General features: G+C 43.1%; 1 protein-coding gene across 1 annotated transcript in view; it reads left to right on the plus strand.

Moving 5' to 3' along the window:
• Positions 1-22,904, plus strand: part of LOC137332828 (glypican-4-like) — a 209,090-nt gene extending 186,186 nt beyond the window's left edge. The window contains exons 6-8 of the mRNA XM_067996760.1: positions 5,172-5,305; positions 19,429-19,604; positions 21,094-22,904. Of these exons, the coding sequence (XP_067852861.1) occupies positions 5,172-5,305; positions 19,429-19,604; positions 21,094-21,308 (525 nt within the window). The 3' untranslated portion in view covers positions 21,309-22,904. The remainder of the gene's footprint in view (positions 1-5,171; positions 5,306-19,428; positions 19,605-21,093) is intronic.
• Positions 22,905-27,919: the final 5,015 nt, after the last annotated feature.

The following is a 27,919-nucleotide window of genomic DNA, read 5'->3' on the forward strand; positions in this document are numbered from 1 at the left end:
GGGAAGGGGGACCTGTACGAGCGGGACGGGTTACACCGGAGCAGGACCGGGACCGATGTCCTCATGGGGGTGTTTGCTAGTGCTGTTGGGGAAGGTTTAAACTAGAATGGCAGGGGGATGGGAACCTGAGCAGGGAGACAGAGGAGGGGGAAACAAGGATAGAAACAAAAGACAGAAAGGGAAGAAGCAATAGTGGAAGGCGGAGAAAACAAGGGCGAAAAACAAATAGGGCCATAGTGCAAAATAAAACTAAGATGACTAGCAATCTTAAAAAGATAAGTCTAAAGGCATTGTGTCTTAATGCGCGGAGCATTTGCAATAAGGTAGATGAATTAACAGCGCAGATAGATATTAATGGTTATCATATAGTTGCGATTACGGAGACATGGCTGCAGGGTGACCAAGGATGGGAACTGAACATCCCGGGGTATTCAATATTTAGGAAGGACAGGCAAAAAGGGAAAGGAGGTGGGGTAGCGTTGTTAGTAAAGGAGGAAATCAATGCAATAGTGAGGAAGGATATTGGCTCGGAAAATCATGATGTGGAATCTGTATGGGTGGAGCTAAGAAACACCAAGGGGCAGAAAACATTGGTGGGGGTTGTCTATAGGCCCCAAACAGTAGTTGAGATGTAGGGGAGGGCATTAAACAGGAAATTAGAGACGCATGCAAGAAGGATACAACTACAATCATGGGTGACTTTAATCTACATATAGATTGGTCAAACCAAATCAGCAATAATACTGTGGGGGAGGAATTCCTGGAGTGTGTACGTGATGGATTTCTAGACCAATACGTTGAGGAATCAACCAGAGAACAGGCGATTCTAGTCTGGGTATTGTGCAATGAGAGAGGATTAATTAACAATCTTGTTGTGTGGGGTCCCTTAGGGAAGAGCGACCATAACATGATAGAATTCCCCATTAAGATGGAGAGTGAAGTAGTTGAATCTGAAACTAGGGTCCTGAATCTAAATGAAGGAAATTACGAAATTATGAGGTGCGAGTTGGCTATTCTAAATGTCTGGAGTCGCACAACACCAGGTTATAGTCCAACAGCTTTATTTGAAATCACAAGCTTTCGGAGCTTTGCTCCTTCGTCAGGTGTTGTGCGACTCCTTACATTTGTCCACCCCAGTCCATCACCGGCATCTCCACATTTTGGCTATGATAGATTGGGGAACTTTACTAAAAGGGATGACGGTGGATAGGCAATGGCTAATATTTAAAGAACGTGTGCAGGAATTACAACAATTATTCATTCCTGTCTGGTGCAAAAGTAAAACAGGAAAGGTGGCTCAACCGTGGCTTACAAAAGAAATTAGGGATAGTATTAGATCCAAAGAGGAGACATATAAAATTGCCAGAAAAAGTGGCAAGCCTGAGGATTGGGAGCAGTTTAGAATTCAGCAAAGGAGGACAAAGAGATTAATTAAGAGGGGAAAATAGAGTATGAGAGTAAACTAGCAGGGAACATAAAAACTGACTGTAAAAGCTTCTATAAATATGTCAAGAGAAAAAGATTAGTGAAGACAAATGTAGGTCCCTTACAGTCAGAAATGGGGGAAATTATAATGGGGAACACAGAAATGGCAGAACAATTAAACACATACTTTGTTTCTGTCTTCACAAAGGAGGACACAAATAACCTCCCAGAAATGTTAGGGAACCAAGGGTCTAGTGAGAGGGAGGAACTGAAGGAAATCAGTATTATTAAAAAAATAGTGGTCGGGAAATTAATTGGGCTAAAGGCTGACAAATCCCCAGGGCCTGATAATCTGCATCCCAGAGTACTAAAGGAAGTGGCCCTGGAAATAGTGGATGCATTGGTGATCATCTTCCAAAATTCTATAGATTTCCTACAGATTGGAGGGTGACAAATGTAACCCCACTATTTAAAAAAGGAGGGAGAGAAAAAACAGGGAATTACAGACCAGTTAGCCTAACATCAGTAGTGGGGAAAATGCTAGAGTCTATAGAAAGGATGTGATAACAGAACACTTGGAGGGCATTAACGGGATTGGACAAAGTCAGCGTGGGTTTATGAAAGGGAAATCAGGCTTAACAAATCTACTGGAGTTTTTTGAGGATGTAACTAGTAGAATAGATAGGGGAGAACCAGTGGTTGTGGTGTATTTGGATTTTCAGAAGGCTTTTGATAAGGTCCCACACAAGAGGTCAGTGTGCAAAATTAAAGCACATGGGATTGGGGGGAATATACTGGCATGGATTGAGAATTGGTTGACAGACAGGAAACAGAGAGTAGGAATAAACGGGTCTTTTTCCGGCTGGCAGGCAGTGACTCGTGGGATACCACAGGGATCAGTGCTTGGGCCCCAGCTATTCACAATATATATCAATGATTTGGATGAGGGAACTAAATGTAACATTTCCAAGTTTGCAGAGGACACAAAGCTGGGGTGGAATGTGAGCTGTGAGGAGGATGCAAAGAGGCTCCAATGTGATTTAGACAAGTTGGGTGAGTGGGCAAGAACATGGCAGATGCAGTATAACATGGATAAATGTGAGGTTTGTCCACTTTGGTTGTAAAAACAGAAAGGCAGATTATTATCTGAATGGTGATAGATTGGGAAAAGGGGAGGTGCAACGAGATCTGGGTGTCCTTGTACACCAGTTGCTGAAAGCGAGCATTCAGGTGCAGCAAGCAGTTAGGAAGGCGAATGGTATGTTGGTCTCCATTGCAAGAGGATTTGAGTACAGGAGCAGGGATGTCTTACTGCAGTTATACAGGGCCTTGGTGAGACCACATCTGGAGTATTGTGTGCAGTTTTGGTCTCCTTATCTGAGGAAGGATGTCCTTGCCATGGAGGGAGTGCAATGAAGGTTTACCAGACTGATTCCTGGGATGGCAGGACTGACGTATGAGGAGAGATTGGGTCGACCAGGCCTATATTCACTAGAGTTTAGAAGAATGAGAGGTGATCTCATCGAAACATATAAGATTCTAACAGGACTAGACAGACTGGATGCAGGGAGGATGTTCCCGATGGCTGAGGAGTCCAGAACCAGGGGTCACAGTCTCAGGATACGGGGTATGCCATTTAGAACCGAGATGAGGAGAAATTTCTTCACTCAGAGGGTGGTGAACCTGTGGAATTCTCTACCACAGAAGGCAGTGGAGGCCAAGTCATTAGATGTATTCAAGAAGGAGATAGATATATTTCTTAATGCTAAAGGGATCAAGGGATATGGGGAAAAAGCGGGAACAGGGTACTGAGTTAGACGATCAGCCATGATCATATTGAATGGCGGAGCAGGCCCGAAGGGCCGAATGGCCTACACTTGCTCCTATTTTCTATGTTTCTATGAGTTCTTATCTTGCGTAGCAACCTTTTATGTGGACTGGAGGATTGCAAATGTTACCCCCTTGTTCAAAAAAGGGGAGAGGGATAAACCCAGCAATTACAGGCCAGTCAGCCTAATGTCGGTGGTGGGAAAATTTTCAGAGACAATAATAACAAAATTAATTGGCACTTGGAACAGTATGGGCTAATAAATGAAAGTTTACACGGATTTGTTAAAGGGAACTCGTGTTTGACTAACTTGATTGAGTTCTTTGATGAAGTAACGGAGAGGGTTGATGAGGGTAGTGTGGTTGATGTTATGTATATGGACTTTCAAAAGACATTTGATAAAGTACAACGTAATAGACTTGAAAGCAAAATTAAAGCCCATGGGATTAAAGGGACAGTGGCAGCGTGGATACAAAATTGGCTCGAGGTCAGAAAGCAGAGGGTATTGGTGAATGTTTGTTTCTCAGAATGGAGGGAAGTATACAGTGGTGTTCCCCAGGGGTCAGTATTAGGTCCACTGCTCTTTTTGATATATGTTAACGACCTGGACTTGGGTATAATTTCAAAGAATAATTTCAGAGTTTGCAGATGACACAAAACTCGAGAATGTAGTAAACAATGTGGAGAATAGTTTCAGACTTCAGCAGGACATAGACTGGTGAAATGGGCAGTCACATGGCAGATGAAATTGAACGCAGAGAAGTGTGAAGTGATACATTTTGGTAGGAAGAATGAGCAGAGGCAATATAAACTAGATGTTACAATTTTAAAGGGGGTGCAGGAACAGACACCTGGGGGTGTATGTACATAAATCTTTGAAGGTGGCAGGACAAGTTGAGAAGGATGTTAAATTAAAAAAGCATATGGGGATCCTGGGCTTTATTAATAGAGGCATAGAGTACAAAAGCAAGGAAATCATGCTAAGCCTTTATAAAACACTGGTTAGGCCTCAGCTGGAGTACTTTGTTCGAAGCCTTAGAGAGGGTGCAGAAGAGATTTACTAGAATGGTGCCAGGGATGGGGGACTTCAGATATGTGGAGAAGCTGGGGTGGTTCTCATTGGAACAGAGAAGGTTAAGAGGAGATTTGATAGAGGTGTTCAAAATCATGAAGGGTTTTGATAGTTTCTCCTTATTTACTCTGTTTTCAGTGGCAGAAGGGTCGGTCACCAGAGGACACAGATTATAGGTGATTGGCAAAAGATCCAGAGGCAACATGAGGAAACATTTTTTTACTACGAGTTGTTCTGATCTGGAATGCACTGCCTGAAAGGGCGGTGGAAGCAGATTAAATAATAACTTTCAAAAGGGGATTGGATAAATAGTTGAAGGGAAACAATTTGCAGGACTATGAGGAAAGAGCAGGGGTGTGGGATTAATTGGATAGCTCTTTCAAATATTCGGCACAGGCACGATGAGCCAAATGGGCTCCTTCTGTGCTGTAACATACTATGATACTATCTCCTCAGCTTCTCCCCAAAAATACACTTGAGGTACCTGGCATATTAACCAAATTATATGCTACCAATTAGCCACAAATCCTGCTCCCCGAGAGGGGAGAATTTACTGAAATTGCGGAGAGATAGAGACTGACCATGTTGTAGCTTTCGTTTGGTAACGGATACTGCAGCTAGGCAGCCAGTTCTGGTGATTCACTGTGGGTATTTCTGAGCTAGATGAAGGGTTTAGAGTATTCAATTCGTGGGCCACAGGTGCTAAGGCCGCGCAGAACTTGCCCCTATGTAACTGATGTGTTTGCCCCATTTTATTGAATGAGTTTGTATGTTTTAACTTGATAAAACCAGGGAGTTCCCAATAACTAATCTTATTTTTAATGTGGGAACTTCTTTCCAATCCAGGTGACGGATGTAAAAGAAAAACTTAAGAAGGCAAAGAAGTTTTGGTCGACCCTCCCATTCAACATGTGTAGTGACAACACCTCAGCAAGTGTGGCTGAGCAGGACGAGTGTTGGAATGGAAGTAACAAGAGCAGGTGAGAATTGAGGCAAATCATTGCAATTTTACAACAGTTTATACATTTTAACTGTTCCTATACAATATTCAACTAGCCAATGTCATGCAAGTTAAAGTAAATCAGGACTGGGATTGATCTTCATCTGTTTTTCACCTCGGTCTCAATTCAGTTGGAACTCCATCACTAAAGCTGCCATTAAGCTCAGTGACGTGAAAGGCAAGAGATAATTTAATATCCTTCATGTTCTTGTTTTATTTTAAGTAAATATGGATAAGAAGAAGATAATTATTTCTCTTATTAAAATAATTGACACATTCAGTACTATGGTATCTGAGGGTGAAGTTCTGATTGCCATTAGTGTATGAATTCTTAATCCATTTGGGTTAGTGACTTCATTAAGGGCGTGTGATGGAGTTCGGTGCGGGTTGAGGTCGTGTGGTAGAATTTGGTACTGGTTGCGGTCGTGTGGTGGAGTTCGGTATGGGTTGCAGTCGTGTGGTGGAGTTCGGTATGGGTTGCGGTCATGTGGTGGAGTTCGGTATGGGTTAGTCGTGTGGTGGAGTTCAGTACGGGTTGCGGTCGTGTGGTGAAGTTCGGTGCGGGTTGTGGTCGTGTGGTGGAGTTCAGTGCAGGTTAGTCGTGTGGTGGAGTTCAGTGCGGGTTAGTTGTGTGGTGGAATTCGGTGCAGGTTAGTCACGTGGTGGAGTTCGGTAGAGGTAGTCGTGTGGTGGAGTTCAGTACGGGTTATAGAATCATAGAAGGTTACAACGCGGAAGGAGGCCATTCGGCCCATCGAGTCCGCGCCGGCTCTATGCACGAGCAATCCAGCTGGTCCCACTTCCCCGCCCTATCCACGTAACTCTGCACATATTTTCATTTCAAGTACTTATCCAGTTCCCTTTTGAAGGCCATGATTGAATCTGCCTCCACCACCCCCTCGGGCAGTGCATTCCAGATCCTAACCACTCGCTGTGTAAAAAAAGTTTTTCCTCATGTCACCTTTGGTTCTTTTGCCAATCACCTTAAATCTATGTCCTCTGGTTCTTGACCCTTCCGCCAATGGGAAGATCGAGGGGGGTGAGGGGAAGATCGAGGGGGGTGAGGGGAAGATCGAGGAGGGAGAGGGAAAGATCGAGGGGGGAGAGGGAAAGATCGAGGAGGGAGAGGGAAAGATCGAGGAGGGAGAGGGAAAGATCGAGGGGGGAGAGGGAAAGATCGAGGGGGGAGAGGGAAAGATCGAGGGGGGAGAGGGAAAGATCGAGGTGGGGGAGGAGGGAAGATCGAGGGGGGAGAGGGAAAGATCGAGGGGGGAGAGGGAAAGATCGAGGTGGGGGAGGAGGGAAGATCGAGGGGGGAGAGGGAAAGATCGAGGGGGGAGAGGGAAAGATCGAGGGGGGAGAGGGAAAGATCGAGGGGGGAGAGGGAAAGATCGAGGGGGGAGAGGGAAAGATCGAGGGGGGAGAGGGGAAAATCGGGAGGGGAGAGAGGGAAGATCGGGGGGTGAAAGGGGGGACATCGGGGGTGAGAAGAGGGGGACATCGGAGCTGGGTGCAAAGGTAGGTTCATTTAGTGTTTTCACTTCCTTCCATGGTTTTTTATTTAATTTATTTAATTACTTGTTCCCTGATCCGGCTCTTCAGGCATAAATCAGAAGCGGTGGGCAAGCCCCCAGCTAAGTTAAAAAATCTTTCTAAGTACTTAATCTGTCACAGGTAAAGTGCCTTAAGAACCTCAATGAGGTACATTTGGCTCTTTAACTGTCATCCTGGCTTCTGAACCTGAATGGGATTTCCACAATTTTAGGAGGCCCCCCCCGGCCCCAATGCACCCACAATTGCCTCCTAAAATCACCCCCTTTGTGCTTGTCTTCACAAAAGAGGGGCATGATGCAGACATTGTAGTTAAGGAGGAGCAGTGTGAAATATTGAATGGGATAAACATAGTGAGTGAGGAAGTATTAAGGAGTTTAGCATCTTTGAAAGTAGATAAAGGCCCGAATGAGATGTATCCCAGGCTGTTAAGAGAAACAAGGGAGGAAATAGCAGATGCTCTGACCATCATTTTCCACTCTGGCTACAGGTGGAGGACTGCTAACATTGAACCGTTGTTTAAAAAGGGAGAAAGGGATAGACCGAGTAATTACAGGCCAGTTATCCTGGCCTCGGTGGTGGGCAAGTTATTGGAATCAATTCTGAGGGACAGGATAAACCGTCACTTAGAAAGGCACGGACTGATCAAGGACAGTCAGCATGGATTTGTTAAGGGAAGGTCGTGTCTGACTAACTTGATTGAATTTTTAGAGGAGGTAACAAGGAGGGTCGATGAGGGTAGCATGTTTGATGTAGTCTACATGGATTTCAGCAAGGCTTTTGACAAGGTCCCACATGGCAGACTGGTCAGAAAAGTAAAAGCCCATGGAATCTAAGGGAAAGTAGCAAGTTGGATCCAGAATTGGCTCAGTGGCAAGAAGCAAAGGGTAATGGTTGATGGGTGTTTTTGTGACTGGAATGCTGTTTCCAGTGGGGTTCCGCTGGGCTAAGTACTAGGTCCATTGCTTTTTGAAGTGTATATCAGTGATTTAGACTTAAATGTAGGGGGCATGATTGAAAAGTTTGCAGATGATACAAAAGTTGGCCGTGTGGTTGATCGTGAGGAAGAAAGCTGTAGACTGCAGGAAGATATCAATGGACTGGTCAGGTGGGCAGAAAAGTGGCAAATGGAATTCAGTCCGGAGAAGTGTGAGGTAATGCATTTGGGGAGGGAAAACAAGGCAAGGGAATACACAATAAATGGTGGATACTGAGAAGTGTAGAGGAACACAGGGACCTTGGAGTGCATGTCCACAGATCCCTGAAGGTAGCAGGACAGGTACATAAGAAGGCGTACAGGATACTTTCCTTTATTAGCCGAAGCATAGAATATAAGAGCAGGGAGGTTATGCTAGAACTGTATAAAACACTAGTTAGGTCATTTGGTCATCACATTACAGGAAAGATGTGATTGCACTAGAGAGGGTACAGAGGAGTTTTTTTTTATTCGTTCATGGGATGTAGGTGTCGCAGGCGAGGCCGGCATTTATTGCCCATCCCTAATTGCCCTTGAGAAGGTGGTGGTGAGCCGCCTTCTTGAACCGCTGCAGTCCGTGTGGTGACGGTTCTCCCACAATGCTGTTAGGAAGGGAGTTCCAGGATTTTGACCCAGCGGCGATGAAGGAACGGCGATATATTTCCAAGTCGGGATGGTGTGTGACTTGGAGGGGAACGTGCAGGTGGTGTTGTTCCCATGTGCCTGCTGCTCTTGTCCTTCTAGGTGGTAGAGGTTGCAGGTTTGGGAGGTGCTGTCGAAGAAGCCTTGGCGAGTTGCTGCAGTGCATCCTGTGGATGGTACACACTGCAGCCACAGTGTGCCGGTGGTGAAGGGAGTGAATGTTTAGGGTGGTGGATGGGGTGCCAATCAAGCGGGCTGCTTTATCTTGGATGGTGTCGAGCTTCTTGAGTGTTGTTGGAGCTGCACTCATCCAAGCAAGGGGAAAGTATTCCATCACACTCCTGACTTGTGCCTTGTAGATGGTGGAAAGGCTTTGGGGAGTGAGGAGGTGAGTCACTCGCCGCAGAATACCCAGCCTCTGACCTGCTCTTGTAGCCACAGTATTTATATGGCTGGTCCAGTTAAGTTTCTGTGCAATGGTGACCCCCAGGATGTTGATGGTGGGGGATTCGGCGATGGTAATGCTGTTGAATGTCATGGGGAGGTGGTTAGACTCTCTCTTGTTGGAGATGGTCATTGCCTGGCACTTATCTGGTGCGAATGTTACTTGCCACTTATGAGCCCAAGCCTGGATGTTGTCCAGGTCTTGCTGCATGCGGGCTCGGACTGCTCCATTATTTGAGGGGTTGCGAATGGAACTGAACACTGTGCAATCATCAGCGAACATCCCCATTTCTGACCTTATGATGGAGGGAAGGTCATTGATGAAGCAGCTGAAGATGGTTGGGCCTAGGACACTGCCTTGAGGAACTCCTGCAGCAATGTCCTTTACGAAGATGTTGCCGGGACTGGAGAATTTTAGCTATGAGGAAAGATTGGATCGGCTGGGGTTGTTTTCTTTGGAACAGAGGAGGCTGAGGGGTGATTTAATTAAGGTGTATAAAATTATGAGGGGACTAGATAGAGTGGATAGGAAGGATCTATTTCCCTTAGCAGAGACGTCAAAAAGCAGGGGGCATAGATTTAAAGTAATTAGTAGAAGGATTACAGGGGAGTTGTGGAGAATTTTTTTTTACCCAGAGGGTGGTGGGGGTCTGGAACTCACTGACCTGGAAGGGTGGTAGAGGCAGAAATCCTCATCGCATTTAAAAAGTACTTGGATGTGCACTTCAAGTGCCGTAACCTACAAGGCTACGGACCAAGAGCTGGAAAGTGGGATTAGGCTGGTTGGCTCTTTTTCGGCTGGCGCAGACACGATGGGCCGAATGGCCTCCTTCTGTGCTGTAAATTTCTATGATTAAAGATGGGATGCATCCTAGGTTGCTGAGGGAAGTATGGGTGGAAATAGCAGAGCCTTTGGCCACAATCTTTCAATCCTCCTTGGATATGTGAGTGATGCCAAAGGACCAAGAGGGTTGCAAATGTTGTACCCCTGTTCAAAAAGAAGGATAGAGATAAACCCGGTAACTTCAGGCCAATCAGCCTAATGTGGGGATCGTCTAGAGACCATAACCTGGGACAAAATTAATTGTCACTTAGAAGAACATTGGTTAATAAATGCCATGGATTTGTTAATGGCAGATTGTGTCAGACAAACATGATTGAGTTCTTCAGTGAAGTAACGGAGAGGGTTGATGAAGGCAGTGCTGTTGATGTTGTGTATATGGACTTTCAGAAGGCTTTTGATAAAGTGCCACATAATAGACTTATCCAAAGTGAATGTCCTTACACTTTCCCACATTGAACTCCATCTGCCACAGTTTTGTCCACTTGCTTAATCTATCAATTGAGGAGTTAACTAAAGTGGTAGATAAGGGAGTGTTTTGCAACTTTCTATTCCCATCTACACTATTTACTGTACCAACTAACTTAATGTCATCAGCAACTTAGATATACGCCTCTCTTCCTTCGTCTAAGTCATTTCTAAACATAGTGAAAAGCTGAGGCCCCAGTACAGATTCCTGGGGGACACCATCAGTCACATCCTGCCAATTTGAGTACATACCCATTATCCCTACTCTCTGTCTCCTACCTCCTAACCAATTCCCTATCCATGTCAGTAGGTTACCTCCAATTCCATGTGCTCCCATTTTTGTTAACAGGCTTTTCTGTGGAATCTTATAGAATGCCTTCTGGACGTTCCTATAAATAACATTCATAGACACTCCCTTATCTACCACTTCAGTTATCTCCTCAAAAAATTCAACTAGTCATGACTTACACTTTATAAATCCATGCTGGCTCTCTCTGATCAGTTCATATTTGTCCAAGTGCTCAGTCACTCTGTCCCTAATAACAGATTCTAGTAACTTCCCCACAACTGACGTTAGACTAATAGCCCAATAATTTCCCAGTTTATCTCTCCTACCCTTCTTAAATAATGGAGTAACGTTGCAATTTTCCAATCCTAGGGGACAATTCCTGAATCAAGAGAGTTTTGGCAGATCATGACTAACGCATCAACAATTTCCTCACCTAGTTCTTTTAATACCCTGGGGTGGAAAACATAAGGTCCCGGAGACTTATCTATCTTTAGTCTCATTATTTTCTCCATTACCATGTTTTTACTTGCATTAAATCTAGTAAGATCCTCCCTTTGATTTAGTTTTAGTTGTTTATCAGAATGGAGGGAAGTGTTAAGTGGTGTCCCATAGGGATCGGTATTAGGACCACTACTCTTTTTAATATATATTAATGTCCTGGACTTGGGTATAGGTGCATAATTTCAAAGTTTACAGATGACACAAAACTTGGAAATGTATTAAACAGTGAGGAGTATAGTATCAGACTTCAGGAGGACATAGACAGACTGGTGAAATGGGCAGACACATGGCAAATGAAATTTGACAAGGGGATGGGAACCTGAGCTGGGAGTCAGAAGGGAGTAAAGTTGAGAGCAGCAAGAGAGGGGAAGACCCAGGGGAAATTTACAATACAAATAGTACAAACAGTTGTTCAAGAACAAGTGAACAAAATGGACGAGTTAACGGCACAAATAACTACGTATGGGTATGATCTTGTGGCCATTACAGAAACATGGCTGCAGGGTGACAATGACTGGGAATTAAATATGCCAGGGTATTTAACAATCAGGAAGGAAGGGGAGGTGGGGTGGCTATGTTAATAAAGGAAGGAATCACTGTAATACAGAGAAATAATATTGGGACAAAGGATCAGGATAATGAAACAGTTTGGGTAGAGATAAGGAATAATAAGGGGAAAAAAACATTAGTGGGCGTAGTATATAGGCCTCCTAATAGTTGCAACTCTGCTGGAAGAAGTACTAATCAGGAAATAGCCGGGGCATGTAATAAGGGAACAGCTATAATAATGGGAGATTTTAACGATCATATTAACTGGACAAATCAAATTGGGCAGGGCAGCCTTGAGGAAGAGTTTATTGAGTGTATTAGGGATGGATTTCTTGAGCAGTATGTAACTGAACCTACAAGGGGGCAAGCAACCTTGGACCTGGTCCTGTGTAATGAGCCAGGATTCATTAATAATTTCCTAGTTAAGGATCCCCTTGGAATGAGTGACCATAACATGGTTACATTCCATATCCAATTAAAGGGTGAGAAGGTTGGTTCTCAAACAAGCGTACTGAGCTTGAATAAAGGAGACTATGATGGTATGAGAGCGGAATTGATTAAAGTGGACTGGGAAAATAGATTAAAGGGTAAGACGGTACATGAGCAGTGGTGTTCATTTAAGGAGTTATTTTACAACTTTCAAAACAAATATATTCCACTGAGGAAAAAAGGGTGTAAAAGAAATGACAGCCATCCGTGGCTAAGTAAAGAAATTAAGGATAGTATCCGACTAAAAACAAGGACATATAAGGTAGCCAAACTTAGTGGAAGGATAGAAGATTGGGAAGTCTTCAAAAGACAGCAAAAAGTAACGAAAGGATTGATTAAGAAAGGGAAGATAGATTATGAAAATAAATTAGAAAAAAATATAAAAACAGATAGCAAGAGTTTCTACAGTTATATAAAAAGAAAAAGGGTGGCTAAGGCAAACGTAGGTCCCTTAGAGGATGAGACTGGGAATTTAATGGTGGGAAACATGGAGATGGCAAAAATGCTGAACAAATATTTTGTTTCAGTCTTTACGGTAGAGGACACTAAGAATATCCCAACACTGGACAAACAGGGGGCTCTAGGTGGGGAGGAGCTAAATACGATTAAAATTACTGAGGAATTGGTACTTAGTAAATTAATGGGACTCAAGGCGGATAAATCCCCTGGACCTGATGCCTTACATCCTAGGGTCTTAGAGTCAGAGAGTCATAGAGTTATACAGCACGGATAGAGGCCCTTCGGCCCATCGTGTCCGCGCCGGCCATCAGCCCTGTCTACTCTAATCCCATATTCCAGCATTTGGTCCGTAGCCTTGTATGCTATGGCATTTCAAGTGCTCATCCAAATGCTTCTTGAATGTTGTGAGGGTTCCTGCCTCCACAACCCTTTCAGACAGTGAGTTCCAGACTCCAACCACCCTCTGGGTGAAAAAGTTCTTTCTCAAATCCCCTCTAAACCTCCCGCCTTTTACCTTGAATCTATGTCCCCTTGTTATAGAACCCTCAACGAAGGGAAAGAGCTCCTTAGTATCCATCCTATCTGTGCCCCTCATAATTTTGTACACCTCAATCATGTCCCCCCTCAGCCTCCTCTGCTCCAAGGAAAACAAACCCAATCTTCCCAGTCTCTCTTCATAGCTGAAGCGCTCCAGCCCTGGTAACATCCTGGTGAATCTCCTCTGCACCCTCTCCAAAGCGATCACATCCTTCCTGTAGTGTGGCGACCAGAACTGCACACAGTACTCCAGCTGTGGCCTAACCAGTGTTTTATACAGCTCCATCATAACCTCCTTGCTCTTATATTCTATGCCTCGGCTAATAAAGGCAAGTATCCCATATGCCTTCTTTACCACCTTATCTACCTGTTCCGCCGCCTTCAGGGATCTGTGAACTTGCACACCAAGATCCCTCTGACCCTCTGTCTTGCCTAGGGTCCTCCCATTCAGGGAAGTGTCTTGAGGGAAGTGTCAGTAGGGATTGGGGATGTTTTGGTAATATTTTTCCAAAATTCTCTGGACTCGGCAAAGGTCCCGGCAGATTGGAAAACTGCTAATGTAACACCCTTATTTAAAAAGGGTAGTAGGCAGAAGACTGGAAATTATAGACCAGTTAGCCTAACATCTGTGGTGGGTAAAATTTTGGAGTCTATTATTAAGGAGACAGTAGCAGAACATTTGGATAAACATAATTTAATAGGACAAAGTCAGCATGGCTATACGAAGGGGAAGTCATGTCTGACAAATTTGCTTGAGTTCTTTGAGGACATAACGTGCAGGGTGGATAAAGGGGAACCAGTGGACGTAGTGTATTTAGACTTCCAGAAGGCATTCGACAAGGTGCCACATAAAAGATTATTGCTCAAGATAAAGAATCACGGGATTGGGGGTAATATTCTGGCATGGGTGGAGGATTGGTTATCTAACAGGAAGCAGAGAGTTGGGATAAATGGTTCATTCTCGGACTGGCAACCAGTAGCCAGTGGTGTTCCACAGGGGTCGGTGCTGGGTCCCCAACTCTTTACAATCTATATTAACGATTTGAAGGAAGGGACCGAGTGTAACATATCAAAGTTTGCAGATGATACAAAGATGGGAGGGAAAGTAGAGAGTGAGGAGGACATAAAAAACCTACAAGGGGATATAGACAGGCTTGGTGCGTGGGCGGAGATTTGGCAGATGCAATACAATATTGGAAAATGTGAGGTTATCCACTATGGCAGGAAAAATCAGAGAGCAAGTTATTATCTTAATGGCGAGAAACTGGAAAGTACTGCGGTACAAAGGGATCTGGGGGTCCTAGTGCAAGAAAATCAAAAAGTTAGTATGCAGGTGCAGCAGGTGATCAAGAAGGCCAACGGAATGTTGGCTTTTATTGCTAGGGGGATAGAATATAAAAACAGGGAGGTATTGCTGCAGTTATATAAGGTATTAGTGAGACCGCACCTGGAATACTGCAGACAGTTTTGGTGTCCATACTTAAGAAAAGACATACTTGCTCTTGAGACAGTACAAAGAAGGTTCACTCGGTTAATCCCGGAGATGAGGGGGCGGACATATGAGGAGAGGTTGAGTAGATTGGGACTCTACTCATTGGAGTTCAGAAGAATGAGAGGCGATCTTATTGAAACATATAAGATTGTGAAGGAGCTTGATCGGGTGGATGCGGTAAGGATGTTCCCAAGGATGGGTGAAACTAGAACTAGGGGGCATAATCTTAGAATAAGGGGCTGCTCTTTCAAAACTGAGATGAGGAGAAACTTCTTCACTCAGAGGGTAGTAGGTCTGTGGAATTTGCTGCCCCAGGAAGCTGTGGAAGCTACATCATTAAATAAATTTAAAACAGAAATAGGCAGTTTCCTAGAAGTAAAGGGAATTAGGGGTTACGGCGAGCGGGCAGGAAATTGGACATGAATTTAGATTTGAGGTTAGGATCAGATCAGCCATGATATTATTGAATGGCGGAGCAGGCTCGAGGGGCCGATTGGCCTACTCCTGCTCCTATTTCTTATGTTCTTATGTGAAAGGGAAAAGTGTAGAGCAGCAGAAAGGAAGTGTACTTTAGACACTACAGATAAAGTGAAAACTAGAAGGCGTAAGGCGATTAACCCAGCATCAAAGGTGAAGGTCAGGCTAGGGTGTGTGGCCCAACTAAGAGTTCTATGTACAAATGCACGGAGTATAAGGAATAAATTAAATGAACTACAGGTTCAAATTCAAATTGGAGGGTATGACATGATAGCTATTACTGAGACATGGCTGCAGGATGGTCAGGATTGGGAACTAAATATACCGGATTATAAGGTCTACAGGAGAGACAGGGAAAATGGAAGAGGGGGAGGAGTAGCCTTAGTGATTCGAGATGAAATCACTTCAATGGTAAAGGAGGATATAATGAGGGGTAAGCAGCCAACAGAGACCTTATGGATTGAATTGAGAAATAGGAAAGGATCCAAGACTATAAGGACATAAGAAATAGGAGCAGGAGTAGGCCAATCGGCCCCTCGAGCCTGCTCCGCCATTCAATAAGATCATGGCTGACCTGATCCTAACCTCAAATCTAAATTCATGTCCAATTTCCTGCCCGCTCCCCGTAACCCCTAATTCCCTTTACTTCTAGGAAACTGTCTATTTCTGTTTTAAATTTATTTAATGATGTAGCTTCCACAGCTTCCTGGGGCAGCAAATTCCACAGACCTACTACCCTCTGAATGAAGAAGTTTCTCCTCATCTCAGTTTTGAAAGAGCAGCCCCTTATTCTAAGATTATGCCCCCTAGTTCGAGTTTCACCCATCCTTGGGAACATCCTTACTGCATCCACCCGATCAAGCCCCTTCACAATCTTACATGTTTCAATAAGATCGCCTCTCATTCTTCTGAACTCCAATGAGTAGAGTCCCACTATAGTGGGAATTGTGTATAGGAGCCCTGGCAGCAGCTCTGAAGTGCTAGATTGTATAAATGCAGAGACTAGACACGCGTGTAAGAAAGGCATAGTGGTCTTAATGGGGGACTTCAACCTTCACATAGATTGGGAAAAGCAGACTAGCAACTGTCAGAAAGGTAGTGAATTTCTTGAGTGTGTCCGGGATAGTTTCCGACAGCAGTATGTCCTAGAGGCAACAAGGGGGCAAGCCATACTAGATTTAGTAATGAGTAATGAACCAGATTTAGTTAACGGCTTAACTGTGCGTGAACATCTATCCAATCGCGATCATAACATGATTGAGTTCAATGTAGTGTTTGAAAGGGAAAAAAGTGAATCAGCTGCTAAGATTCTAGACTTGGGTATGGCCGACTTCAATGGGATGAGACAGAGACTGTCCACAGTAAAGTGGGCAAATCTGTTAATGGGTAAAACGACTGATGACCAGTGGGAAATGTTTAAAGAAACATTTAATGTGATACAGAATCGGTTTATACCCCTGAGGGGCAAGAACTCTACTTGCCAAAAAAAAAGCCATGGACAACTAAAGAGGTAAGGGACAGTATAAGACATAAGGAAAGGGCATACAAAAAGGCAAAAAATGGCACAGATCCTGGCGAATGGGAAAGATACAAAGATCAACAAATGGTCACAAAACAGATAGTAAGAGCTGCAAAAAGAGAGTATGAAAAGAAACTTGCAAGGGATATCAAAACCAATACGAAGAGCTTTTATAGTTACATTAGGAAAAAGAGGGTGGTCAGGAGCAGTGTTGGCCCCTTAAAATCTGAAAGTGGGAATATTGTCATTGACAATGGGGAAATGGCGGACATGTTGAACAATTACTTTGCGTCAGTATTTACAGTAGAAAAAGAGGATAGCATGCCGGAAATCCCAAGAAAACGAATATTGAATCGGGGACAGGGACTCGATAAAATTAACATAAGTAAAGCAACAGTAATGAAGAAAATAATAGCACTAAAGAGTGACAAATCCCCAGGACCAGATGGTTTCCATCCCAGGGTTTCAAAGGAAGTAGGTGAGCACATTGCAGATGCCCTAACTATAATCTTTCAAAGTTCTCTAGATTCAGGAACTGTCCCTCTAGATTGGAAAATTGCACATGTCACTCCGCTTTTTAAGAAAGGAGAGAGAGGGAAACCGGGGAATTATAGACCAGTTAGCCTAACATCTGTTGTGGGGAAAATGCTGGAGTCTATAATTAAGGATAGGGTGACTGAAGACCTCGAGAATTTTCAGTTAATCAGAGAGAGCCAGCATGGATTTGTGAAAGGTAGGTCGTGCCTGACAAACCTGATTGAATTTTTTGAAGAGGTGACTAAAGTAGTGGTCAGTGGAATGTCAGTGGATGTTATTTATATGGACTTCCAGAAGGCATTTGATAAGGTCCCACATAAGAGACTGTTAGCTAAGATAGAAGCCCATGGAATCAAGGGAAAAGTACGGACTTGGTTAGGAAGTTGGCTGAGCGAAAGGCGACATAGAGTAGGGATAATGGGTAGGTACTCACATTGGCAGGATGTGACTCGTGGAGTCCCGCAGGGATCTGTCTTGGGGCCTCAATTATTCACAATATTTATTAACGACTTAGATGAAGGCATAGAAAGTGCCATATCTAAGTTTGCCGATGACACAAAGATTGGTGGCATTGTAAGCAGTATAGATGAAAACATAAAATTACAAAGCGATATTGATAGATTAGGTGAATGGTCAAAACTGTGGCAAATGGAATTCAATGTAGACAAATGTGAGTTCATCCACTTTGGATCAAAAAAGGATAGAACAGGGTACTTTCTAAATGGTAAAAAGTTAAAAACAGTGGATGCCCAAAGGGACCTTGGGGTTCAGATACATGGATCATTGAAGTGTCATGAACAGGTGCAGAAAATAATCAAGGCAGCTAATGGAATGCTGGCCTTTATATCTAGAGGACTAGAGTACAAGGGGGCAGAAGTTATGCTGCAGCTACACAAAACCCTGATTAGACCGCACCTGGAGTACTGTGAGCATTTCTGGGCACCGCACCTTCGGAAGGACATATTGGCCTTGGAGAGAGTGCAGCGTAGGTTTACTAGAATGATACCCGGACTTCAAGGGTTAAGTTACGAGGAGAGATTACACAAATTGGGGTTGTATTCTCTGGAGTTTCGGAAGTTTATAAGATATTAAGGGGAACAGATAGGGTGGATAGAGAGAAACTATTTCCGCTGGTTGGGGATTCTAGGAGTAGAGGGCACAGTCTAAAAATTAGAGCCAGACCTTTCAGGAGCGAGATTAGAAAACATTTCTGCACACAAAGGGTTGTAGAAGTTTGGAACTCTCTTCCGCAAACGGCAATTGATACGAGCTCAATTGCTAAATTTAAATGTGAGATAGATAGCTTTTTGGCAACCAAAGGTATTAAGGGATATGGGCCAAAGGCAGGTATATGGAGTTAGATCACAGATCAGCCATGATCTTATCAAATGGCGGAGCAGGCACGAGGGGCTGAATGGCCTACTCCTGTTCCTATGTTCCTAAGTGTGGAGTGATGCATTTTCGAAGGAAAAATGAGGAGAGGCAATTTAAACTGAATGGTACAATTATAACGGGGGTGCAGGAACAGAGAGACCTGGGGTACATATACACAAATCTTTGAAGGTGGAAGGACAAGTTGATACAGCTGTTATAAAAGCATGTGGGATCCTTGGCTTTATAAATAGGGGCATAGAATACAAAAGCAAGGAAGTTATGCGAAACCTTTATAAATCACGGGTTAGGCCTCAACTGGAGTATTGTGTCCAAATCTGGGCATCATACTTTAGGAAGATGTCAAGGCCTTAGAAAGAGTGCAGAGGATATTTGCCAGAATGGTACCAGGGATGAGGGACTTCAGTTATGTGGAGAGACTGGAGAATCTGGGGTTGTTCTCCTTAGAACAGAGAAGGTTGAAGGGTGATTTGATAGAGGTGTTCAACATTATGAAGAGTTTTGATGGAGTAGAAATGGAGAAACTGTTTCCATTGGTGGGAGGGTCGGTAACAGAGAACACAAATTGAAGGTAATTGGCAAAAAAGCCATAGGGGAAATGACAATTTTTTTATATGCAGAGAGTTATGAAGTTGTGGAATGCGCTGCCTGAAAGGGTGGGGGAAGCAGATTCAATAATAACTTTCAAAAGGGAATTGGATAAATACTTGAATGGGAAAAATTTGCAGGGAAGAGCAGGGGAGTGGGACTAATTGGATCGCTCTTTCAAAGAGTAGGCACGATGGGCCGAATGGCGGCCTCCTGTGCTGTATAATTTTATGATTGTGGTAATTGTGATAATTCTCCTATCACAGTGCAATCTGTCTCTTTTATTTACAAACTCTGATAGCTCTCTCTGCGTGTGTTTTGGTGTAAAGGGGTTACTTACTGTTTTTCCTAGGTACACATTTGCAGTGACAGGCAATGGCCTTGCCAGCCAGCTCAACAACCCAGCTGTAAAAGTGGACATCACCAAACCAGATATGGTGATTCGTCGGCAGATAATGGTGCTGCGGACAATGACTAATAAAGTGAAGAATGCTTATAATGGGAATGACGAGACCTTTCATGACACAAGTAAGTAGCCGTGCCCAATAAGAACAACGTTTTACCTCGTGCTTTATTTTATACAGTTGAAATTTAAATTTAGCTTTTTTGAGGTGGGGGAGCAGTGTGATAAAATGAGAATCTTCGGCCTCTCAAGCCTGCATATATTTCATCCTTCTCGTTTGATGCGAGAAAGAGTGTCAGTTCCAATTATCAAGTGTAACGGCATGCTGCTGTGCAAGGAATGCAGCAATTACATGCCACCATCCTATTGTTGATTAAGGTTTTAAAACTGTTGACATTTTGTCGGCCTAATCTCTTCAAAGAAATTGCTTCAACTTCAAAGGGAGAAAAATCCTTAAACACAAAAGTGCTTCTCGGTTTCTGTTCATGCTGGTCTACCAGAGACTCTTGAAGATTTTGCTAAGAGAATCTCAAATGGTCCAATCAACTAGATGTGGTATAAGTTGCTCATTATGCTGTTCAGGATTTTGCTTGTGTTCTTGCTGCTGACAATTGTGCCATTTGAAAATAAATCAGTACAAGATGGCCTAATGCTGCGATGTCTGAGGAGACATTCTGCGTGTCCTCCAAGAAATAATTTGCTGTGATTGGGGTTAATTGTTGCCCCTGGGTCAGACTACCTCAGTGCAGCAAACAATAAGACCCTGGCTTCAGTTTTTAAGCAGTGCAGTCTGCTTACAACCATTATCAACCCATTCACTGGGGAATCAGCCATCTGAGAAGGGCCCAACTATAACGAGTATAAAAGTTAACTGTAGTCAAATCATTCACATTGAAATTGAATTGAGACTTTTGACAGAAACTAATGGAGCTCAGAAGGAATATGTGGAAGTTTTAGAGAAGCAATCAAACCCAGTGCAATACGTGCAAAATGTAGTCTTGGCACTGAAGGGAGTCTCTAGTTGACTGTGTAAGTGGCCCTGACTTAGTTAGCAGCAAAGAGAGGCTGTGTTGTCATCTAGAAAAACCTAGAGTGGATAACTCTTGGAGATATGTGGATTTATTAATTGCGCCAGAAACAGTAGGGTATGGTACGGTGGCCTAGTGGTTATGGTACTGGATTAACAACCAAACCAATGGTTGTAAATTCAAATTCCACCTTGGCAAATTGTCAGATTGAATTCCATAAAAATGGCCATGAAACAGCAGGATTGTTGATTCACTGATGTCCTTCAGGGAAGGGAAGCTGTCACTCCTACCCAGTCTGGCCTCCACGTGAGTCCACTCACACTGTGGTCGATTCTTAATGTCCTCCAGGCCTCTTGGGATGGGCAATAAATGCGGCCTTGCCAGTGTCACCCACATCCCAAGAACAAATCTCAAAAATGTCACTTTGGTGAAGATTGGTGTCATTCTGCCATTTCATTGTTCTGGCAGATTTAAACCATTACACATTGTACAGTTCAGATTGTGTTTGACCTTTAATCTGAACAATTTTATATCTGTGGGGGGACAGCTAGGAAAAGGAATTTTAATCATTCTGTTTTGTCTTTAGGTGATGAAAGCAGCGGTGAAGAAAGTGGAAGTGGTTGCTTTGGGTTGGATTGTCACTTGGAGTTTGTGTTCACCAGTACTGATGCTCCTGTGCTCTTTGGGCCCATAGAACCCAAGAAAATTGCTCCCGATAATTCTGCAAGCAGCAATGGCCCCTCTCAGCTAATTCTACTTATTAGCTGCTTGGTGATAGCCTTACAGCTACAGTTGAGATAATCGCACAAGGTGCAGAGAAGAGACTTTGCACTTGGCTTTTTTTAAACAAAGAAACTATTCTCACTTATACCACCTGTGACTTTGCCTTTATTTTAAACTTTTTTAAAAGTCTCGACAATGATATAATGTTGCTGCTTCAAATGTATTCAGATTGCCATTGGCACCGCTATATCTATATCATTGTGTTAAATCACACGATCTACCCATGTGAACACAGGACTCCCACACTATAACATGTGGACCCACAGCAAATGCAGACCTGTAGTTAGTGAATCTTTAATGCTTTTTTAAATCGTTATCTTATTTTACCATGTTAAAGAAACCAGGACCATGTGCAAGAAAATACATGTCTGCATTCAACAAATAATGTCATGGTGAATATCTGAACAGAAGCAAGCTTATTTATCTTGGAATCACTTGGAATAATGCTGCACCTATCGATGCACAACAGTAACTGTGTTATGTAGTTAAAGTTTTTAATATCTGCTAGGCACCTGGTATAATTTTAGGTAGAGTTATTTTGGTTATATGTGATTAGAGCTGTGACTGGTAAGCCCTTTCATAAAGCAAAATGTTGCTTGGCTTTTGGACATTGTTTTACAAATGTTGGAAAGTAACTGCAGTATAGGTGCCTGAACTGGACCCAATGTTAATGGTGCCTGATGTGTAGAGCAATTGGATTTTTTACAAGAGATAAATCTGGAAGTTAAATTTTGAAATTGATGATGTGCTAAATCTGCCTATGTGTTGGGTTTTATTGCCTGCCTGAGCTGCTCCCTACAGTTCAACAGCCAGTAACATCTTCCTGGGATTTATTTCCAGCTATAAAGTCTGAACACAAAATTTGTCCTGTTTTGATTCCCGCTTTCATTGTAATGTTAATTATATTTTTATATCCGAATTTTAACTACTTGTAACTGCTAGCTCAGGGTCAATACATTGTTTTCTAAAATTCTGTTCCATAATTTCAACAGGTTTTCAACAGAAGACTGAATGATGCATATTTGCTGTTTATAAATCATCCTGGGGGTTCTCATTCATTTGCAGCAACTGGTTATTAAGTTTAAAATAGTGATTTTTCTGGGAGAATAAATTGTATATAGCAAAGCCACTGCTGATTGCATATCTGTTTCAGCTGCAGGTGTTGGAAGGTTTGCTGTTCCTTTTAGACGAGGTAGAATTTAGTTTTGGCTTTCTGTAAGGGAAAAGAATGATTGTGTCTGAAATGTCCACTCATTGGCTGAAATTCAGTTGGCAGACCAGCAAATTAACAGTGTGGTTCTGAGGAACAGCCAACTCCCCAACCTGGTCCGCTGACTCTTGTGCATATCTCTTAAGACAAACTTGTAAATTCTGCTTTCAATCATCTTGCAAAAGCCTATTATATTTCCAGGATTTATATTTTATTGTTGAGACTAATCATTTTACTAATTATTGATTTGTTAGTTTTGTTTTAAACAAAAAATACAAAATATCCTTGCGTAAGTTGTGAAACATTGTCCGCTTGCTGTTTTATTAACATTGCAGAACTTGTACAGTGGGAAACGTCATTATGGAATGCAACCAATTCTTGAGTAAATATGTGTGAATATCAAATTTGAGTGTTTGAGTTATTGTCCTAAGACCACAGAACCCTCATCTGGAATATACAAAGCTTTAATCTAGAGTATTTGGATATTTTTTCCACTTTGAGAACTTGATTAACATTTAGTAGTAAGAGGAGGGGTGGGGCCGATTAGGAACCATAAAGGAGATCTACTCAAGGAGGCAGAGGGTTTGGCCGAGGTACTTAATGTGTACTTTGCATCTGTCTTTACCAAGGAAGAAGATGCTACCAGATTCTCAGTAAAGGAAGATATAGTTGAGATGCTGGATGAACTAAAAATTGATAAAGAAGAGGTACTAGAAAGGCTAGCTGTACTTAAAGTAGATAAGTCACCCGGTCCGGATGGGATGCATCCTAGGTTGCTGAGGGAAGTAAGGGTGGAAATTACGGAGGTACTGGCCATAATCTTCCAAACATCCTTAGATACAGGGATGGTGGCAGAGGACTGGAGAATTGCAAATGTTACACCCTTGTTCAAAAAAGGGTGTAAGGATAAACCCAGCAACTATAGGCCAGTCAGTTTAACCTCAGTGGTGGGGAAACTTTTAGAAACGATAATCCGGGACAGAATTAACAGTCATTTGGACGATGTGGATGGATTAGGGAAAGTCAGCACGGATTTGTTAAAGGCAAATGGTATTTAACTAACCTGATAGAGTTTTTTGATGAGGTAACAACGAGGGTAGATGAGAGCAATGCAGTTGACGTGGTGTATATGGACTTTCAAAAGGCATTTGCCTACCATGTGGCACTTTATCAATCATCAAGATTGCGGCCCATGGAATAAAGGGGGCAGTAGCTACATGGATACAGAATTGGCTAAGTGACAGGAAGCAGCGAGTAGTGGTGAACGGTTGTTTTTCGGACTGGAGGGAGGTGTACAGTGGTGTTCCCCAGGGACCACTGCTTTTTTTGATATATATTAATGACTTGGACTTGGGTGTACAGGGCACAATTTCAAAATTTTCAGATGACTCAAAACTTGGAAGCGTAGTGAACAGTGAGGAGGATAGTGATAGACTTCAAGAGGATATAGACAGGCTGGTGGCATGGGCGGACACATGGCTGATGAAATTTAATGCAGAAAAATGCGAAGTGATACATTTCGGTAGGAAGAACGAGGAGAGGCAATATAAACTAGAGGGCACAATTCTAAAAGGGATACAGGAACAGAGAGATCTGGGGGTGTATGTGCACAAATCGTTGAAGGTGGCAAGGCAGATTGAGAAAGTGGTTAAAAAAGCATACGGGATCCTGGGCTTCATAAATAGAGGCATAGAGTACAGAAGTATGGAAGTCATGGTGAACCTTTATAAAACACTGGTTCGGCCACAGCTGGAGTATTGTGTCCAGCTCTGGGCACCACACTTTAGGAAGGATGTGAAGGCCTTAGAGAGGGTGCAGAAGAGATTTACTAGAATGATTCCAGGGATGAGGGACTTTAGTTACATGGATAGACTGGAGAAGCTGGGGTTGTTCTCCTTCGAACAGAGAAGGTTGCGAGGAGATTTGATAGAGGTATTCAAAATCATGAAGGGTCTGGACAGAGTAGATAGAGAGAATCTGTTCCCATTGGCAGAAGGGGCAAGAATCAGAGGTCATGATTTTAAGGTGATTGGCAAAAGAACCAAAGGTAACATGAGGGAAAACTTTTTTGCACAGCGAGTGGTTAGGATCTGGAATGCACTGCCCGAGGGGGTGGTGGAGGCAGATTCAATCATGGCCTTCAAAAGGGAACTGGATAAGTACTTGAAAGGAAAAAAAATTACAGGGCTACGGAGATAGGGCGGGGGAGTGGGACTAGTTGGATTGCTCTTGTATAGAGCCACGTGGACTCGATGGCCGAATGGCCTCTTCCGTGATGTAACCTTTCTGTGATTCTATGATTTCAAACATATGGATTGGTTTTAATTGTGTGACCGTCTTCTCTCCACTTATTTATATATCCCCTTGGGTACCACACAGAAGTAATTACATTTACAATAGTAGGCAAATTTATAACCCATTAAACAACCTAAAGAGCTGTATGGCTTTCATGCTGACCAGAGAGGGAAAGATTTTCAGTTGAACAAATAGCTGATTAGCATGAGGCAAAAGCTTCAAACTGCTGCTCAGAGGGGAATGTGCAAGGAATGAAGTTTTAATACCACTGTAATTTGTACATTTTTAACGAATGTTTCTTTAAGTATGAGTGATAGTGAACTCATAGGGATTGACTCAGAGAAATTGTTGAGTTTGACTAGTGTAAGGAAGCTGAATTAACAAAATCAGTGAAGCACCTTGGTTCATCAGGCACCCAGTCTTAACCTCAATCTCCCACATCATCCAACTCAGCAGCTTCTTCAACACATTTTCTTCAACATAAACATTAAAATTTAACCAAAAATGGTTTAATAAAATGATATAATCACAACTGTAGATTCATTGGTGAAACTCCCTTTAAATGTTCTAGACTGAAAAAGTTCTATTTAAAATTTCAGTTATACACTCAAAACCTTTGAAACAAAGGGGAATTTTGACTTGGGTATACAAACACTAGCCAAGCAGCAGCCCAGTGACGGTGAGGTAAGACTGAAGCCAGGTGGTTCATGGTACCAGTGGCCTATCTAATTTAATCCAAACCAATCCCATTTCACTGCATCTTTTTATAGTGTCAGCTTGACTTAATTGGTAGCGCACTCAGAAATACATGGAAGTTATAACATGGAAACAGGGCACTCGTCCCAACCAATCCATGTTGCCTTTTACCCTCCATGCAAGCAACTAGTTCTAATCTTGCTCCTATTTTCTATGTTTAATCATAGTTACCCACCCTGTTCCTATAATGCCAAAACTCTGCTGCCTGTATCCTAACTCACACCAAGTCCTGTTCACCCATCATCCCTGTGCTCGCTGACCTACATTGGTTCCCGGTCAGGCAATGCGTCAATTTTAAAATTCTCATCCTTGTGTTCAAATCCTCCATGGCCTCACCCCTCCCTATCTCTGTAACCTCCTCCAGCCCTACAACCCTCTAAGATCTCTGTGCTCCTCCAATTCTGGCCTCTTGCGCATCCCCAATTTTAGTCACTCCACCATTGGCAGCCGTGCCTTAAGCTGCCAAGGCCCTAAGTTCTGGAATTCCCTCCCTAAACCACTCCGCCTCTTCACCTCTCTCTCCTCCTTGAAGATGCTCCTTAAAACCTACCTCTTTGTCCGAGCTTTTGGTCACCTGTCCTAATATCTCCTTATGTGGCGTCACATTTTGTTTGAAAATTGTTCCTCTGAAGTGCCTTGTGACGTTTTACTACATTAAAGGGGCTATATAAATGCAAGTTGTTGTTATAATCCCTTCAACCCCTTTTCCTTTATCACACGTCTGAATCAGAAGGTTGTGGGTTCAAGCCCCACTGCGGGCAAGAGCGCATAATCTAGAGCAACACTCTGTGTAGTGCTGAGGCATTGTTGGAGGTGCTATCTTTTACAAATAAGATGTTAAATCAAGGCTCCATCTGCTTTTTTATTTATGTAGAATGTTTAATGTAGGGAATATTCCAAGGCACTTTATTATAGGGGAAGGAAAATGGATGCTGAGCTAGGTGGCCAAAGTGTTGGGCTTTGAAAAGTTTTTTAAAGGTAGAGAACTTTAGGGAGGCAATTCCAAAGAGCATGATCAAGGCAGCTGAAAGCTCAGCCACTGATGGTGGAGCAAAGAGATGGGGAATGCACAGAAGTGCAGTATTTGGGAAGGGACCTGGTATTGGAGGAGATTGGAGAGATGGGGTAGGCCAAGGCCATGAAGGAACTTGCAGATAAGCACAAGGATTAACAATTTAATGAACTGAGGAACCAGGAAGCCAGCACAAGTTGGAAAGGACTGAGATGATGGACAAGTGGGACCTACATCAGAGCAGGATACTTGTGGGAAAGTTTTGGACAAATTGAAATTTATGGAGAATGGGAGGCCAGCAAGGAGAGTAGTCACGTCTGGAGTTGATGAAAGCACATGTGTTAATGGGGTAGGGGTGGAGACGGGTAGTATTGTGGAGATGGAAGTAAGCAGTCTCGATGATGGATAGGATGTGGCAAACTGCCAAGTTTACAAAGGTCTGGTTCAACATGAGGGAGTGGCCAGGGAGGGGGATGGAGTCGGTGATAAGGGAACGGAGTTTGTGGCAGGGCTGACAATGTATTTGGTCTTTCTGATATTGAACTGAGGAAATTAGGCAATTAAACAAAAGCAAAATACTGCGGATGCTGGAAATCTGAAATAAAAACAGAAAATGCTAGAAATGCTCAGCGGGTCAGGCAGCGAATGTTTCCAGCATTTTCTGTTTATATTTTGAGGAAATTATGACCTATTCAAAACTTGTCAGACAGGCAGTTTGACAACATTGAGCACATGGAAGCTGACTCGCAGGATTAGAGGGGAGCTGAGGAGAAATGTTTTCACCCAGAGGGTGGTGGGGGTCTGGAACTCAGTACCTGAAAGGCTGGTAGAGGCAGAAACCCTCATCACATTTAAAAACTACTTGGATATGCACTTGAAGTGCTGCAACATACAAGGCGACAGACCAAGTACTGGAAAGTTGGATTAGAATCATAGAAGTTACAACATGGAAACAGGCCCTTCGACATGTCCATGTCGCCCAGTTTATACCACTAAGCTAGTCTCAATTGCCTGCACTTGGCCCATATCCCTCTATACCCATCTTACCCATGTAACTGTCCAAATGCTTTTGAAAAGACAAAATTGTACCCGCCTCTACTGCTGCCTCTGGCAGCTCGTTCCAGACACTCACCACCCTTTGAGTGAAAAAAATTGACCCTCTGGACCCTTTTGTATCTCTCCCCTCTCACCTTAAATCGATGCCCCCTCGTTATAGACTCCCCTACCTTTGGGAAAAGATTTTGACTACCTTATCAATGCCCCTCATTATTTTATAGACTTCTATAAGATCACCCCGAAACCTCCTACTCTCCAGGGAAAAAAGTCCCAGTCTATCCAACCTCTCCCTATAAGTCA

Source organism: Heptranchias perlo, chromosome 15 (assembly GCF_035084215.1).
Source record: "Heptranchias perlo isolate sHepPer1 chromosome 15, sHepPer1.hap1, whole genome shotgun sequence".
Classification (NCBI taxonomy): domain Eukaryota; kingdom Metazoa; phylum Chordata; class Chondrichthyes; order Hexanchiformes; family Hexanchidae; genus Heptranchias; species Heptranchias perlo.